This window comes from Colletotrichum paranaense (genome assembly GCF_030867605.1).
Source record: "Colletotrichum paranaense strain IMI 384185 chromosome Unknown Scaffold_8.1, whole genome shotgun sequence".
Classification (NCBI taxonomy): Eukaryota; Fungi; Ascomycota; class Sordariomycetes; order Glomerellales; family Glomerellaceae; genus Colletotrichum; species Colletotrichum paranaense.
Genome location: NW_026848966.1, coordinates 1,611,037 through 1,625,372, shown reverse-complemented (window position 1 = coordinate 1,625,372; position 14,336 = coordinate 1,611,037). Strand labels below are relative to the sequence as shown.

Sequence of the window (14,336 nt, the reverse complement as noted above, 5' to 3'; positions counted from 1 at the left end):
TGTTGGTCGTGATTGAATCGTTCCCGTTATCGTCGTGATGTTATTTTGCTGTTGCAGGTGTTTGGAAGTGCTGACAAGGCCCGTCCCGATGAGTAGTTTCTCAATTTCTTGGGAGCTCGTGAGTTAGACAGGTATGACGAAATGGATGGACAAGACTCAAGCCAAATCCCCGTGCCCGTTGCTGGCTGGGCCACTTGGATTGTTCCGGTGCCGGGAAAGCTGCCGCGATTCCCCCTAGGTAAATAAGAAAACCGAAAAGGGAAGAAATGAAAAAATAATATTAATAAACCAAAACCACATTAAAGAGGTTAAGTTTGGCTCGCAAAGCTCCCCAAAGCCATGGAATCGTCTGGCCATGGCCAGGCCAGCCCATTAGCAAGGTAGAGGCTGCTGCTGCGCGATCCATCCATCCACAGAAGGGACAGAAATGCAAGGATGTCGTAGGTGCGAGTGGCCGCTGCGGCTATCGAGAGTTTGCTGGCGCATCGGACCCCAGCTCAGCTGTCGGTTCGTGTCAGCAGCCCAGCCAGGAATTAGGATTAGACACTCCCGACAATCTGCAGACTCTGCCTATGGCTGCTGAAACCCCAAGCCTTGTGCACCCGCGAGACGACGGATAATGAACCAGTCACTTACGACTGCTTTCGATGGAACTCCGCCAAAGGGAATAAGGCGGGGGAGACCATGAAAAGGCCTGAAGAAAGAAGAAAAGAAACCAGTTGAGTGCAGGAGATCATTTGGTTGCACAAAGACATTGGTTGCGCCAGTTGCAATGCAACCCGCCAACAAGTCGAGGTACATGCGGCACTGCTAATCAGGTCGTTTTTAGCGTCTGGAGCAGGCTCAGTCGACCGTTGATTGGCGGGGGTGGTTCCAAGATGTTCAGCCAAACCGGGGCGTCTTTTGTGGTGGGGGGTTTTGTACCCCTCAGAGCGCTTCTCCAAATTGTCGTTGTGGTTGGCTGACTGCATCGCAACATTGCAGCAGAGATTTGTGGAGAGAGCACGGCACAAACCCGTCGTGGTCAGTGCAATATGCCTACGGCAGTGATTAGCTTGTGTCTAGACAGAGGAGGGAGAGTGACGATTAGCATCGTGATGATAGCCGTGTCTCAGGAGGTGGGAATTCAGGAAGGATGTAAGGTAGACCAATAGACTCTTACCAAAGTCTCGACAATAGAGCTCATTTCTTGGCTTCTCGAGCGAGAAGCTGAGAACAAGGAATTCTCAGAGGAAAGAGTGAAGGAAAGCTTACCTCCTTGCATCTTGTGCTGGATGCCGGTCATCATTGTATCAGCTCGCCATCTTTCAGATGTGAGGCTAGTATCAAGAGTCCTTCGCTATATTTGAGGCTCGATACTGTATCTTGTTCAACCTTCTTTCGTTTCGTCCATCCAGTATCGAAATGCAGGCTGAGTAGATGAGGTTGTTATGACCTCTCCCTAAACCAGCTGGCGTTCTCCATGAAGTCCGATGCTGACATTGTTGGCTGTTCTTGCGATATATCCTCGTATCATCTCGCAGTCGCAGTCCCCGTGTTCGAGAATCTGGCTTCTCAGAACCAGAACCTCGTTTTTGAGCGCAGATACACAGGCATCGAGATACATTCGCTCCTGTGTGACTCGCTGCTCTTGAGCGGCGAGGTCTAGCTCATGCTGTTTTGTCTTCTCGCGGCATCGCTTTGCGGCGGCTCGGTTCTTGACGCGATACGTCTTTTTCCCTTCCGGTTTTGGTGAAGAGCAAGTGTCATGGTCACTTTCCTTGTGCTCATTGGCGGCCTCGGTGCCATTCGTGTTTGCGTCGAAAGAAGCCATGTAAATCGGTGAGACGTGCTCTCTCGCTACAAGACGTGTCTTCTTCATGGGTGGTTGACTCATCGATTCCGGCTGTCGACTTTTAGACACCCTCGGCGTATGGCATGTTGCCGTTGTTCCAGGGGCCGGGCTAGCCTGGAGTTGAAAATCGGGTGTGTACTGCCAATTTTGACCTGGGATAGGAGGACTGTCAACGGGATTTGGCCATGAATGGTGTGAACTGTATGCCATGGGTTCAGGTGGCTGGAAGTCTAACTGCTGGTACGTAGGCCACGATTCGCGTTGGGTTGCCCAAGTGGCCGTCGAGAAGTCTGACGTAGTCCCTGCTGTTGAGTCGAATAACCGATAGGCTTGAATCTCGACTTCCTGGTGCACGGAGGCCATGGAAAACTCAGTCGTGTGGCAATCGCATCCAGACCACCGCTGGCACAGATGAGGCTCGTTGATAGGCGTTTGGGGCGGTTGTTGTGGTAACGTATACATTGGCACCAGCTCACGGTAGGCAGACTGAGCCATCATGTTGCCTCCCACATGGACAACAGAGTGTTCTTCTTCTTCTTCGGTTGAAAATCTGTAGCTTCGGTTTCTTACAAGAATCTTGGTGGACTCTGAAGAGGGTACGTTGTCGTGAGCCTTGACGGCGGTGCTAGCAGAATCCAGAGGGAAAACTCAGCACTCAGCTGGAAAGCAACTAGTATCTGGGTTAGGGGACATATGAGTATCTTGGCCGCAAGAAGATGCTGACAGAAGATGGTCGAGTAAAAAAAAAAAAGTTTAGTTTTGGAAGCCAGGGGTGGAGGAGTAGGAGGAGAAGGAGGAGGAAGAGGAACTCCTACCTACTTACTGGCTTGGGGTTGGGCGTATGGTGCAAAGTCTATGGCAGGATACGGGCAATACAGTGACTGGGGTTGTAGTGCCATGCCGATGAATGGGGGCGCGACAGGATATTTGAGCGGGCCCCCAATGAAGGAGGTGGGAGAAGGGCTCCGGCTGGGGATATGCGTGTCGGGGGTTTCTACTGGGGCTGGGACTGACAGGGGATAAAGTGAGAGAATAGACTTACAGCTGTTCCACCCAATGCGTGTCTTTTCACGCCAGGCGACCTGAGTTGCCAGATGTCTTAAACAACAGACAGAACCGACAGCCGGCGCATTACACCTACACGGGGTGGTGTACACGAAGCGAAGGTGTGCTGCTTGCTTGGAGAGATGAACCCTTTCTTCGCATGATTGTCATAATTGGCATCTTGTATATCGAAGCAGCAAAGACGAAGAGGAGGGTGGATAAGCATGAGGGCGGCAGCTGAGGGGCTGTCCACTGCAGCGGAACTCAAGGGGCCAATGCAAGGTTTTGATGGTAAGAAGACGGCAGAGTCGGAATGTGTTGGTAGTGGCCAGCAAGATGGTAAGGTAGAGTAAGACAGCCGAGAAAGAGATCGCATTGTGAAGCCGAGACTGCAGACCAAAATGCAGACTGAAATGAGGTTGAGATCGAAGCCGAATTTGGAGTTTTCCTGGGAGTCAAGTTGGGGGGTATCCGTGGACTCGAGGGACATGCCAGCAATTGCAAGTGGCAGGGCTGTATGAAGTGCAGGTTTCGGTAGACATTGTACAATGATCAGGGGATTTTGAGATAAGAAGGAGGAGTAGTAGCAGGATGAGGAGACGCTGGTGTTGAGTGGATGAATGGTGGTGATGGAGGATGGGAAAGAGGAGGAAGAGGTGAGGGTGGCAAAATTGAACAGCCAGTGACTCGGACCGTGGTTGCGTACGGGCCTTGGTGCGTCGACGGCAGCAACAACGTCACCGGCGACAGGGAGGGCGATGAATGGGATGTACGGATACTGGATGTTGAAGGTAATATTCCGTGCGATCGGTATGGGAGGGCCGAAATGAAGGCAGGAAGGTAAGTGGTTCTTTCTGTTTCCTGATAGGTTAGGCAGGCGGGTTTTAGAAGAGTACGGCGAGTCGGCCAGTGATGGATGCCCAACGTGGCGGAATTCAATCCGGTGAAACCAATGTTGCTGATTGGCCGCCGGATCAAACTCCGGCATGGGAAAGGCGCTGGGTGGCAAATCTTCCTTCCATTAAATTAGGTAGGTCCTAGGCGGCCTGGGCCCTCCTGCCCCAAGAAAACAAATCGTTCGTGTTCCAATTAGTACCTAGGCAGGCACGCACGGCAGGTAGCTCCTCCCATATCCCTTTCCAGGTTGGCTTCCTTCGCTTCCCGGTCCCGTCCTCTCATGGTGCCTTCCATCCCAACTGCCCGGGGCCCCCCCCCCCCCCCCTTCTTCTTATGTAGTTATGCCTCAGTTTCCACCTGATCTTCACTCTGTCAACTTGCTGTAAGGTACTACGTATAGCACTTGATGCCTCCGATAAGTTGTAGACGCACCGGCGCTTTATAATCCTGGAACGCTAAGGCATGTCATGCTTTGACTTCAGTTACCTTGCCATTTCTGGGTAGACAAACTGGGCTCTGCTTCCCCACAGTCACAGCATGTGTCAAGCCTCACCGTCGCATCTTTACCACACTTCCTCCCACCCAACCTCAAAGTCATCGTGGCGGGTCTTTCCCTCCCCATAGCCAGATCTAGGCACGTAAGATGGCCTGAGCCGAGATCTACTAACCCTTGGTAGTGCAAAGAACCTGGAAACGACTTGCGTCGCCATCCCAAAGATGCCTTACCTTGGTTGACCAAGTTCCATTGTCCTTTTTCTTCCATTGGCCGCACCTGCTAATTACCTATGGGCGATGGATACTTGTATTGTAGAAGGATCATCTTGGTCTACCTATTCTTGGCTGCTAATGGAAGGCGTGTGAAGGTCCAGTTCGCTCCAATAGGTACCAGACCGGGAGGTGCATAACATCCGGCTCCAACGTGCGTCTGTCAGTAACGTACGTCTGCGCCTGCGTGGACCGCTTATCACGGTGTGCTCAGCGTGGCTTCTCACTTGCATTTGCCCCAAGGTAGGTAGGTAGGATCCTCGAGGCGCCGTAGTGAGATGCAGCCCTCACCTCACCGACGTATCCGTTCCTACCCCTCCCCTTCCATTCAGCTTTCCGTCGCACTTCCCCTACCTTACCTTACCTTTAGTACATCGACGTAGCTTTGAGGCACCTCAGCCAAGGAGAAGAAAAGTCCACAGCCAATCGGTTCCAACTCCCTCCAATCAATTCTACATCTTCATCACATGTAATCATGCCACAGTGCCTTTGCGGTTTCCGGTAATGCCCATCCATCATCGCCATCTCCATCTCTTTCCCCAGACCCCATACCATCGCCATCGCCATCGCGGCTTGCAGTCTCCCAAGACACGCACACTTTTGCTCCCAGCAGAACCTCTCGCCAGTCACCCCTCCATGCCAACCACTTGCCCATCTTCTCGCGCTTACCTATCAGAAACGATCCTCCCCCTCTATCGGCCATTGACGCTCAGCCAATCAACGCCAATGCGACGCGCAGGCATCGAGACGTGGTGCGGCTTGCCTTGGACACTACTCGACGATCCTCGACCAAGATTCCGTCTTGATCACCCTGGTCCACAAAACACCCGGACCAGATGTTCTGTCAACTAATCCAGTAGCTACGCCTAAATGTTACCATAGCCTGCATCTCGTTTCCATCTCCACATCTCGGCCGGCCCCTTTCCGTTTTGCCTCAAGAACCAACCCACGATGCCTCGCAGACATCCTCGTCCTCTTCATTAATGACCCTTGGCAGTCATCAGTGTTTGATCCAACTACGCCAAGATCCTACGGTCAGATAACTAATCATGTCTTGTAGGCATCTGTGACTACGAACGAACCGACCCTACGGCACCGAACAATTCAACGCTGCACCAGACAGCCCAAATTGGAAACATCCCCGCTATCGAAACAACGATCCAACTACAAGCCACGACGATCTCGATGCCACTTCGCCTACCCTAGGTCCCTTGCCTGCTACCCTACCCAGCATCGAAGCGCCTCACGCTTGGTTTCCATGGATAATCCCCCACCTTACACCATCGCCATCGACCTGATTGACACCAACCTCCATGCACCGCTTCCCGGGTACCACAACAATCCTTACCTGTTGTGCTTTTATATGGGAGATTCGTTTTCTGGAATTGGCTCACTGCGTGCTACATCCTGAACATTAGCATCTTTCCAAAGAAAATCAATAACAGCTACATTATACTCCGCATCGAGGATAAGGAGCACGATTGTTCTCTACGGCCCGAAATTTTCCTCACTTTTCATAATACCCTCAAAGCACTACGATATCTCCGAAGCAAATGCGATCCTACTCCCCGGGCTAATGCTAAAGGTTAGAGTTATGGGCATCCGACATGGTCCTAAATGTGTCATCCCAACCATGGGTTAGGTGGAGTGGCTTATATCTAGAAAGTAACCATCGGAGTAATGCATTGTCGCGAAGACACCACTGTCACTCTACCAATCTGTATCAGGCCATTTTCTCAACGAACACATGCAAAGGTATACCATCATTTGACACTTAGCACACACCCGACTTCCGAAGCTCCACTGGCTGCAGAATCAGCCCTGGTGCTGGACGTCACACATGAGAATCATGCAACAGAGACTCGGAAATATAAGCGTACACCAGAATCTTCCCATCTCATACTCTTACTGATCCCCGCTTGGCATGGTCTATCGGAGTTTCTAACGATTGAAGCAATCGGGCCCGGATAGCAAAAGGAAAAAGCAAGTTCGCAAGGCAAATTGACAACACCCCCTTTACCGTTTACGCGCCATCATGCAGCTTTCGAGCTGAGCGAGCATCTGACAACTGCCGAAGACGAAAGCTAAACGCCACGGATGACAAAAGGCAGCATCGGTGAATTATCGACTTGTCTTAGGTCGCAAATCGCTGGATCCCAAGATGGCAGCTATGTCTCACAGTTCTGTTCCACTCGCTTCAGCACTTTGCCTCGAATTATACCTCAGCGACTGTTGGAAAAGTTTTCTAGCTCTTCAACTACGAACTACAACACCTACAAGCATTCAAAATACCAAGCCAGAGAGGCTTTGCTGGAAGTTACAGATAACGTCGGTTGTCGAGGGCGACACGGCCAAGTTCACGATGAATGGACTAGAAGTACCAAGGGAAACCACCTCCGCCTCTCCGCGGCCGATCAAATTGGAACGTCTACTTCTCAAGGTGACTACAGATGCCCATTGAATGTATCTACCAGGGCCTTGATATGCTACTGCATGGGTGAACTGACTTCTGCTCACTTGCCGCGCGCAGAGTCGCATGCATATCCAGGAAAGGACATTGCTCGAGATTCAGGAGACTCTTCGAATCCTACTTGCCACGGCGGAAGCTCCGCTCCGAGGCCAGCCGCTCACATGTATCTGCCCAGGGGTCTTTTCAGATGCAATCCCGCAGGCGCTCCTTAGCCTGCTGATTCCTTCGTACGACTGCAGTTGTTGGGGCTTCCCGGGATACCGACTTGGCCTCCCAACCGAAAGCTGATCGATTGATATTCAATGGACTTCTTTTGACCCTTGACTGCACGGATCCTCTACGGCTACATCCGCGGTGATGTTGGTGTGGACGAAGTGGTGGACAGCTTATGCCGAGAACCAACTAAAGTATGACGGAACATAAAATGGCAAGAACCGCAACCAATCAGCTTTGGAAAATCGATACAGGGGGGTGTATACCCCATTAGAGAAGCGATAATTGGGCGATGAAGGTCTCGAGATGTTATTACTGCTTTACACGTGGCAGAGCATGTGGATGCCGTCTCTGAACCATGTGCGTTGTTGGTTATTGGACCCAAGGAGCTGTGATCTATTTCCACATCTCAAAGATACCGTTTGGTTGATGGCGGGGCAAAGCTTCCTGCTTTCCAGCCTTGGTAGTTAGCTCTGTTGACTACACTAGGCATACCAGATCGTGTTTGGAAAGCTTTCAGGTTTTGGCTTCATGTCTCAAACCTTGAGATATGTCCAGCTTTTCACAGATGGATCGACGGACCTATGACCCGGGCTGCTGCCCACCGCTTCTGCGTGGTTTGTGGTCTGAATAGCATCAGTTGTAGACGTAACATCCCGGTTACACAATCAGAATAACTTGCGAATGCGCTGTACCGTTACATGCTGACTGGTTTCAAGTACATGGGCATCAGTTGGTTGCAGGGAAGGGGCAACAGGCAGGCTTCGCCTGATGGCGATGGATAGAGCCTCAACGTTTCTGAGTCGTGTTCGCCATGTCGAAGTCCGACGCCCGTAGTTTCTGCAAAGACTTGAGATTTAAAGCTTTTTTCTCGGATCCGCGGCAAATTTGAGCCTTTTTCTTTTTCTTGCTGCGGCTGAGTGGATGGATGGAAGCTCTTGTCTCTTCGTATAGGGATAGCCTTGGTCGGCAGTTTTTTTTTGCCCTTCTTTTCTTTTTGTGATATTTGGTCAATGTAACGATGCCTGGTGAAAATAATGCGATGTAACGGAATTTTCAGCAACGCAAGGCCAGAAGGGAACGAGATACGACGGTCTTTTACGAGATGGGGACTTTTTGGTGGGAGGGTATACGTTTTCCTGTGAGAAAGCACACCTCTCCTTCGCTTTTTCCGAGTTGGAGGAAAGTAGTGGATTTTATTGCTGTTCTTTGGCCAAATAGATTTTGATTACCCCCTTTTTTTTGGTAAGGTAGGCAGGCTGCCCTATCTCTCTAACTCTAACTTGCTCCCCTCTCGTCCTCACCTTCCAGGAGCCAGAGCCTAGAGGCCATTGTTCGGATGTTTGACCCTTTACTTCAACGACCAATCGGAGGGATTTTCATAAGAGGCTTTCACAAAGACAGAAAAGATTTTGGTGAAGCGCTTCATTTTGTCTCTCCAGGAAGACTTTTCTTCTTAGGCCCCCCCCCCCTCCAAAGAAAGTCTTGGAGAGGGTAGAAGTTCACGCACCGATTGCTCCTCTGCCCTGGGGCTTATTGTTCTTTCGCCGACTACCCACGACGCTGATTTAGAGCCTGCAACTTGTGTATCATCTGAAGAACAGTAAAGTCAGGGAGCGGTGACCGGCCGAGTTGGAAACTGCGAAATGGGGTATAGGAGATGGAGGGACGAACTTCTACTCTGGGGAGTTGGGAGATTACAAGTAACAGCATTTGCTTATGGGAGGAGTGAAGAGATTGTCAACTTTAAGGAGGCTGGGGATTTATTTACCCCCGCTATGGACTGCTCGTCCGGGGGGGGGGGGGGTTGCATGTCCATGGGCGAAAAAGGCTCTTTTAATACCATCAGTGGGGAAGTCAGAGGTTCAGGTCGTGCTTGTCCGGGCATACTCTTTTCTCCTTGAAGAAGATAGCTATGGTGCCCATGGAGTCGTGAGATACTTTGGCGTCCATGTTGAATGACGGGCCAAAGGATTGGGGAGGGGGTTCTAGTATGTCGATAACTAGTGGTGTCGGTGACTAGCGATGCTGACAATAGGGATGTTGTCTTCCAAAAGGAAACACCTGGACTGCGAATCTGTAATGTCACAAAAGCAGGGTACATCTGTTTGATTCCTGTTGAACACTGGAGATGGTGGAGAATATTTTGTTTTACATAGATACTGCTGCTCGCTAAGAAGACACAAACAGTGGCCTCGGATAGAGGCAACTATAACCAGTTGATAGTCTGCCCTATCGCTTCGGTATAAATTATGTATCTCAGCAGACTCAGTCCGACGTAATCGCAGAGATGCTACTCTGATTCACCGGCTGCAGAGTCCGGTTGCGCGGTAACAAGTGTCTGTTGTACTTTGCCATCAGAGCCATAGCGGAACAGTTTTGTACTGTGGAAGTGGGTGACGCTTTCACTACCCATCACCAGTCCGGAAAACGTGTAGCCTGACGACTTCCAGGTACGCGATATCCTCGCCGTCCGCCCTGCAACTGTACACCCTTGGGGCTGAGTGCGTTCGGCTAGACAGCTGGCGCGCAATTGTACTTGATGCTTTGTGTACCGTCTAGCAGCTGAGAGCAACAATTCCTGACTTGTCGGATCCGTGGCCTTTTTCAAAGCTTGGGTGTCGTTGACTCTTTGAACCATACGGCCCCACTCAGACGTCTTCATCCTCCACCTCCTCCACCATAACCTGGTGGGGTCTCGTTTTCTCTGAATCCCCCAGTGACGCAGTTGTCTGCAGGTAGCCCTCCTGCTCCAGTCGATCCGCCTCTTCAGGTTCCATCAGACCACCTTGGCCCTTGCCCTTGTCCAGCTTCATCTTGACGTGTGTCGGCACAAAAGCGGTGACGGCTTCCTTTGTCAAATTCCGAACCATCGGCTTCGCCTCGTATACAGTCTTCGGCTCCGGCGCGGGGGCCTTGGCCTCCTTCTCCTTCGTCTCCCTCTCTTCTGGCGGCTCCCTCTCCGCCTGCTCTGCCTGCCTTCTGGCACGTCTCTTTGCGTACCACTTATCCATCAGTTCTTTCGGAATCGGTGGCGGTGTGTCGCGGGGCATGGGGATCCGCTTCACGTCGTCGGGGACATCCTCGTCGCTCGTCAACTCGTCGTTGTCACGTCTCCGCTTTCCAAGGACTCCGCCGGAAGAATCGCCATCGCGGTTGTATCCTCCTCCTCCGCGGCTAAAGGTGGGTGCTTTGTCGCCGAGCGCTTCGCGCGCCTTGTTTACTGCTCGTAGCTCCTTCTCGAGGCCTTCGAGGACCTGTTCTTCGTGGCGCGATAGCTTGCCTCCGTTTGTTGTGATTCCCTTGAGGTCGTCTATCTGTTTCTGGAGTCTTTCGGGGTTGCGGCGTGCGAGCTTCTCATTGCGACGGCCTTGTACCTCCGCCTTGCCTGGAAGAGGAGCTTGGTTAGTGACGACTTTACTGGCTCATGTGTTGCTGTTTGGGGATATTACCCTTCTTGATTGCTTTCGCTTTGTCAGCTTTACGCTGAGCGTTGACTGGGTTATAATTCTTTTCTTTTGGCATTTTGGGTGTGAGTATGGACGTGATGGGGGTTTATTGAAGAAGTCTAAATGGCGATGTCACAGGGCAAGAAGCTTCTAAGCCGACCTTGGAAGATCGATTAGTCTGATAGCGATAAGACGATATGTCACTATCGATAGTGCTTATCGCATCACGTGCAGCTTTCAGCTGGACAGGGGTATGATTGTTGCCCCTGCAACATTGTTGACTTGGTGCCCCGCAGTACCCAATAACACTGTCGCTTTGTTCCCTTGTTCCCCCTAATACGCAAGTGCCCACCAGCGATCGACTGTGCAGTGGTCAGCCTCTGTAGGTCGGGTAGATCTTGGGCAGTCTGTCTCTATCCATCGCCCTGGCACGCCTGGACTCCTACCCAAGTCAACCCCACGGCGGAGAAGATAACAACATAATAACCCGCGTTGGTTACGCTTTATCTCGAGCACGCAACTCTATTCGTACCTTGCAGTGCTTTTCGATCCTCCTCCCCCAAACATCTTTCTCGATTACCCCTCCAAGCACATTGGTTGATACCTTTGGTCGCTAAGTTTCGCCCCCCGCTCGCATCCTCTCTCAATCCACCTCCCGAATCTGTTTGCTTCACAACATCATCAACAATGTCCGGCTTCATGGCCAATTTGTTTCCTGGAGGAACCAGGGACAACAATGCAGCATCGCGACCCGAGACGCCTACGAGAAATAGCTTCATCAACCCAGCCAGCACACCCCAAGGCAGCCCCAGCAAGAGAACGAACCCCCCTGGCGCCCACGAATTGCCCGAGTCCTTCGACAATGCGCTCAAGTTGAGCACACCTGTTCTGGAAAGACCCAGACTCGATCGCCCGCTGAGTGTGATCACCACCCCGCAGTCTTCGGGAAGAGGCAACGAATACAGTCCCAATGTCGAGGACAGCGTCTTGCACAAGGGAGCGACTTCAGCAGGCAGCCCCTTGAAGAAGTCCCATGGACAGGAGAATACTCCCCCCGCCTCGCGCTTGGGAGGCAACGACTCTCCCTACCAACAGAGCCATGCTGCCATCTCCCGTCACGAGCTATACCAGCCCAAGGAGAAGGCTGTGACTCCTAGGAACAAGTTCAACACCCAGAGAGCACTCACGCCCGAAGAGCTGGAGATCCTGCAGCGCCCTAACGTGCGAAGACTCGTCAACGTGACACAGCTCTGTATGTTGATTGAACTCTGTTAGACATGGCGTAGGAAAGACTGACTGAAAGCAGACTTTCTCGATTATTACTTCGACCTTCTTACGTATGTCGGCTCCAGACAGAACCGCCTGAACAACTTCCAATCGGAGATCCCGCCTCCCCCAGAGACCGATGAGGCGACTTACAATCAGATGTGGTCAAAGTACAAGGGACGAGAGCGTGCAAACCTCAGAAAGAGACGAGTGAGACTTCGCCAGGGTGACTTCCAGATCCTCACCCAGGTCGGACAAGGAGGCTACGGTCAGGTCTTCCTGGCGCAGAAGAAGGATACTCGGGAAGTCTGCGCGCTGAAGGTCATGAGCAAGAAGCTGCTGTTCAAGCTTGACGAAGTTCGCCACGTGCTGACAGAGCGTGACATCCTGACCACTGCCAAGAGTGAATGGCTTGTCCGACTTCTTTACTCATTCCAGGATGACAAGAGTATCTATCTTGCCATGGAGTATGTGCCGGGAGGAGATTTCCGCACGCTGCTCAACAACACGGGCGTTCTGAGCAACCGTCATGCTCGTTTCTACATCGCCGAGATGTTCTGCTCCGTGGATGCTCTTCACCAGCTTGGTTACATTCATCGAGACTTGAAGCCGGAGAACTTCTTGGTCGATTCTACCGGACACGTCAAGCTCACGGACTTTGGGCTAGCTGCTGGTATGCTTGCGCCGGCCAAGATCGAATCTATGAGAGTCCGTCTCGAAAAGGCATCCGAGACTTCAGTACCTTTCGGAAAGCCCATGGATAAGCGAACAGTAGCTGAGCGAAGGGAGGGGTACCAGACAATGCGCGCAAAGGATATGAACTACGCCAAGTCCATCGTTGGCTCACCCGACTACATGGCGCCTGAAGTTCTTCGAGGAGACGAGTATGACTACACGGTGGACTACTGGAGCTTGGGCTGCATGCTGTTCGAGGCTCTGACCGGATTCCCTCCCTTTGCGGGCTCCACACCCGACGAGACTTGGAGGAACTTGAAGCACTGGCGCGAGGTGCTCAAGCGGCCCGTTTGGGAGGATCCTAACTACTTCCTCAGCAACCGCACTTGGAATTTCATTACGACGTAAGTGGGCCCTGTCACGGTTGACATGTTTTGTGACATCATCTGACACCACGCTTTAGCTGCATCAACTCTCGGTCTAAGCGCTTTTCCAACTTCAAGGAGATTAACTCTCACCACTACTTTGCCGAGGTTGACTGGGACACCCTACGAACCACCAAGGCTCCATTCGTGCCTGAGCTCGATTCAGAGACGGACGCCGGTTACTTCGATGACTTCAGTAATGAGGCGGACATGGCCAAGTACAAGGAGGTGCATGACAAGCAGCAGGCCCTCGAGACTATGGCGGACCGTGATGACGAGATGGGCAAGAGCCTCTTCGTCGGCTTCACATTCCGACACCGGAAGACTACCGACGACGCAAGTCCGCGCAAACCTATCCCCTTCAAGGAGGAGGAGGACACCTTTGGCACGATGCTGTAGCGCAGACCTGTGTGGAATTGGACGCAGTTGAGTCGGACAACATTTCGGAGAGGCTTCCTCTGAATCTGGAGTCCAAATATTCGATTTACGATGATGATGAGACGGACGTCATTGAGCCAATAAGGCGGTGTTCGAGAAAGGCGAGGGACTACTTGTATGAGTTTGGGACTGGACTGCCCTGCAGCAATGGCATGTTTGAGATGAGATTTCGGGCATTTCTTTTTGCGTTGGAGTTTGCAGATGGACAGGTTTAGGTGGACAGGCCTGCTAACACAGCATTAAGCAAGCAGGGTCTTCTTTTTTCGGGTTGGGATTAATTCTAGGGGATGAGACGGCGTTGCAGACGGCCGAACATCCGACACACACGTGGGACTAGAGATGAATAGACACGCACAGAAACAATTGATACTTTTCTTCCTCTCACTTCCGGTCAGCTTTCCCAGCTTACTCACCGACAGCGGGTGCCAACCTGTCCGCGTCATCTTTTAAGGCTTGCGCGAAGCCCCGTGAGAGTACCTGCCTTAGTTGAAGCAGATATGACCAGCCTCGCCTCTCGGCACGACGGCAGCTAAGCCAACGATCGGGGCTGCCAAAGCCTGACGGCGGGCGGTCTGTTTTTAGTGGTGGTGATGGTTGTGTCGATCAGCCGGCACCGAGCGAGCAGGATAAGCACATACTCTGAAACAAATGCGATGAACGCGCTTCGGCCTAGGTCTCGGTGGTCACGTTCCCTTTCCGGCGCAAAGACAGTCATCATCCATTCCTTTTTTCGCTGACGCCGTTTTTTGTTTCGTTTCTTCTCTCGTCCTCGTCCCGACTTGAAGGTGCAGTGCAGTGCAATGCGCTGTTCCCGACGAACTGGATCCGTTGGCAGCAGGAAGCAGGAAGGCAACCCATTC

At 52.0% G+C, this 14,336-nt stretch overlaps 6 protein-coding genes across 6 annotated transcripts; 2 read left to right on the top strand and 4 right to left on the bottom strand.

The window, feature by feature from the left end:
- Positions 1–141: 141 nt before the first annotated feature.
- Positions 142–620, top strand: CPAR01_10375 (uncharacterized protein; the record flags this gene model as incomplete). The annotated part of the gene is made up of 2 exons (XM_060494636.1): positions 142–238; positions 328–620. 2 exons carry the CDS (start codon positions 142–144, stop codon positions 618–620), a joined length of 390 nt encoding a protein of 129 aa, XP_060346818.1.
- A 12-nt stretch (positions 621–632) lies between these two features.
- Positions 633–971, bottom strand: CPAR01_10374 (uncharacterized protein; the record flags this gene model as incomplete). Its single annotated transcript, XM_060494635.1, has 1 exon — positions 633–971. The coding sequence occupies one exon, from the start codon at positions 969–971 to the stop codon at positions 633–635; it is 339 nt and encodes a 112-aa protein (XP_060346817.1).
- Positions 972–1,441: 470 nt separating this feature from the next.
- CPAR01_10373 (uncharacterized protein) lies at positions 1,442–2,329 on the bottom strand (the record flags this gene model as incomplete). The annotated part of the gene is made up of 1 exon (XM_060494634.1): positions 1,442–2,329. The coding sequence occupies one exon, from the start codon at positions 2,327–2,329 to the stop codon at positions 1,442–1,444; it is 888 nt and encodes a 295-aa protein (XP_060346816.1).
- A 604-nt stretch (positions 2,330–2,933) lies between these two features.
- On the bottom strand, positions 2,934–3,866 carry CPAR01_10372 (uncharacterized protein; the record flags this gene model as incomplete). The annotated part of the gene is made up of 1 exon (XM_060494633.1): positions 2,934–3,866. The coding sequence occupies one exon, from the start codon at positions 3,864–3,866 to the stop codon at positions 2,934–2,936; it is 933 nt and encodes a 310-aa protein (XP_060346815.1).
- Positions 3,867–9,874: 6,008 nt separating this feature from the next.
- CPAR01_10371 (WW domain binding protein 11) lies at positions 9,875–10,748 on the bottom strand (the record flags this gene model as incomplete). The annotated part of the gene is made up of 2 exons (XM_060494632.1): positions 9,875–10,611; positions 10,676–10,748. 2 exons carry the CDS (start codon positions 10,746–10,748, stop codon positions 9,875–9,877), a joined length of 810 nt encoding a protein of 269 aa, XP_060346814.1.
- Positions 10,749–11,359: 611 nt separating this feature from the next.
- Positions 11,360–13,437, top strand: CPAR01_10370 (uncharacterized protein; the record flags this gene model as incomplete). The annotated part of the gene is made up of 3 exons (XM_060494631.1): positions 11,360–11,924; positions 11,979–13,017; positions 13,077–13,437. 3 exons carry the CDS (start codon positions 11,360–11,362, stop codon positions 13,435–13,437), a joined length of 1,965 nt encoding a protein of 654 aa, XP_060346813.1.
- Between the last annotated feature and the right edge of the window lie 899 nt (positions 13,438–14,336).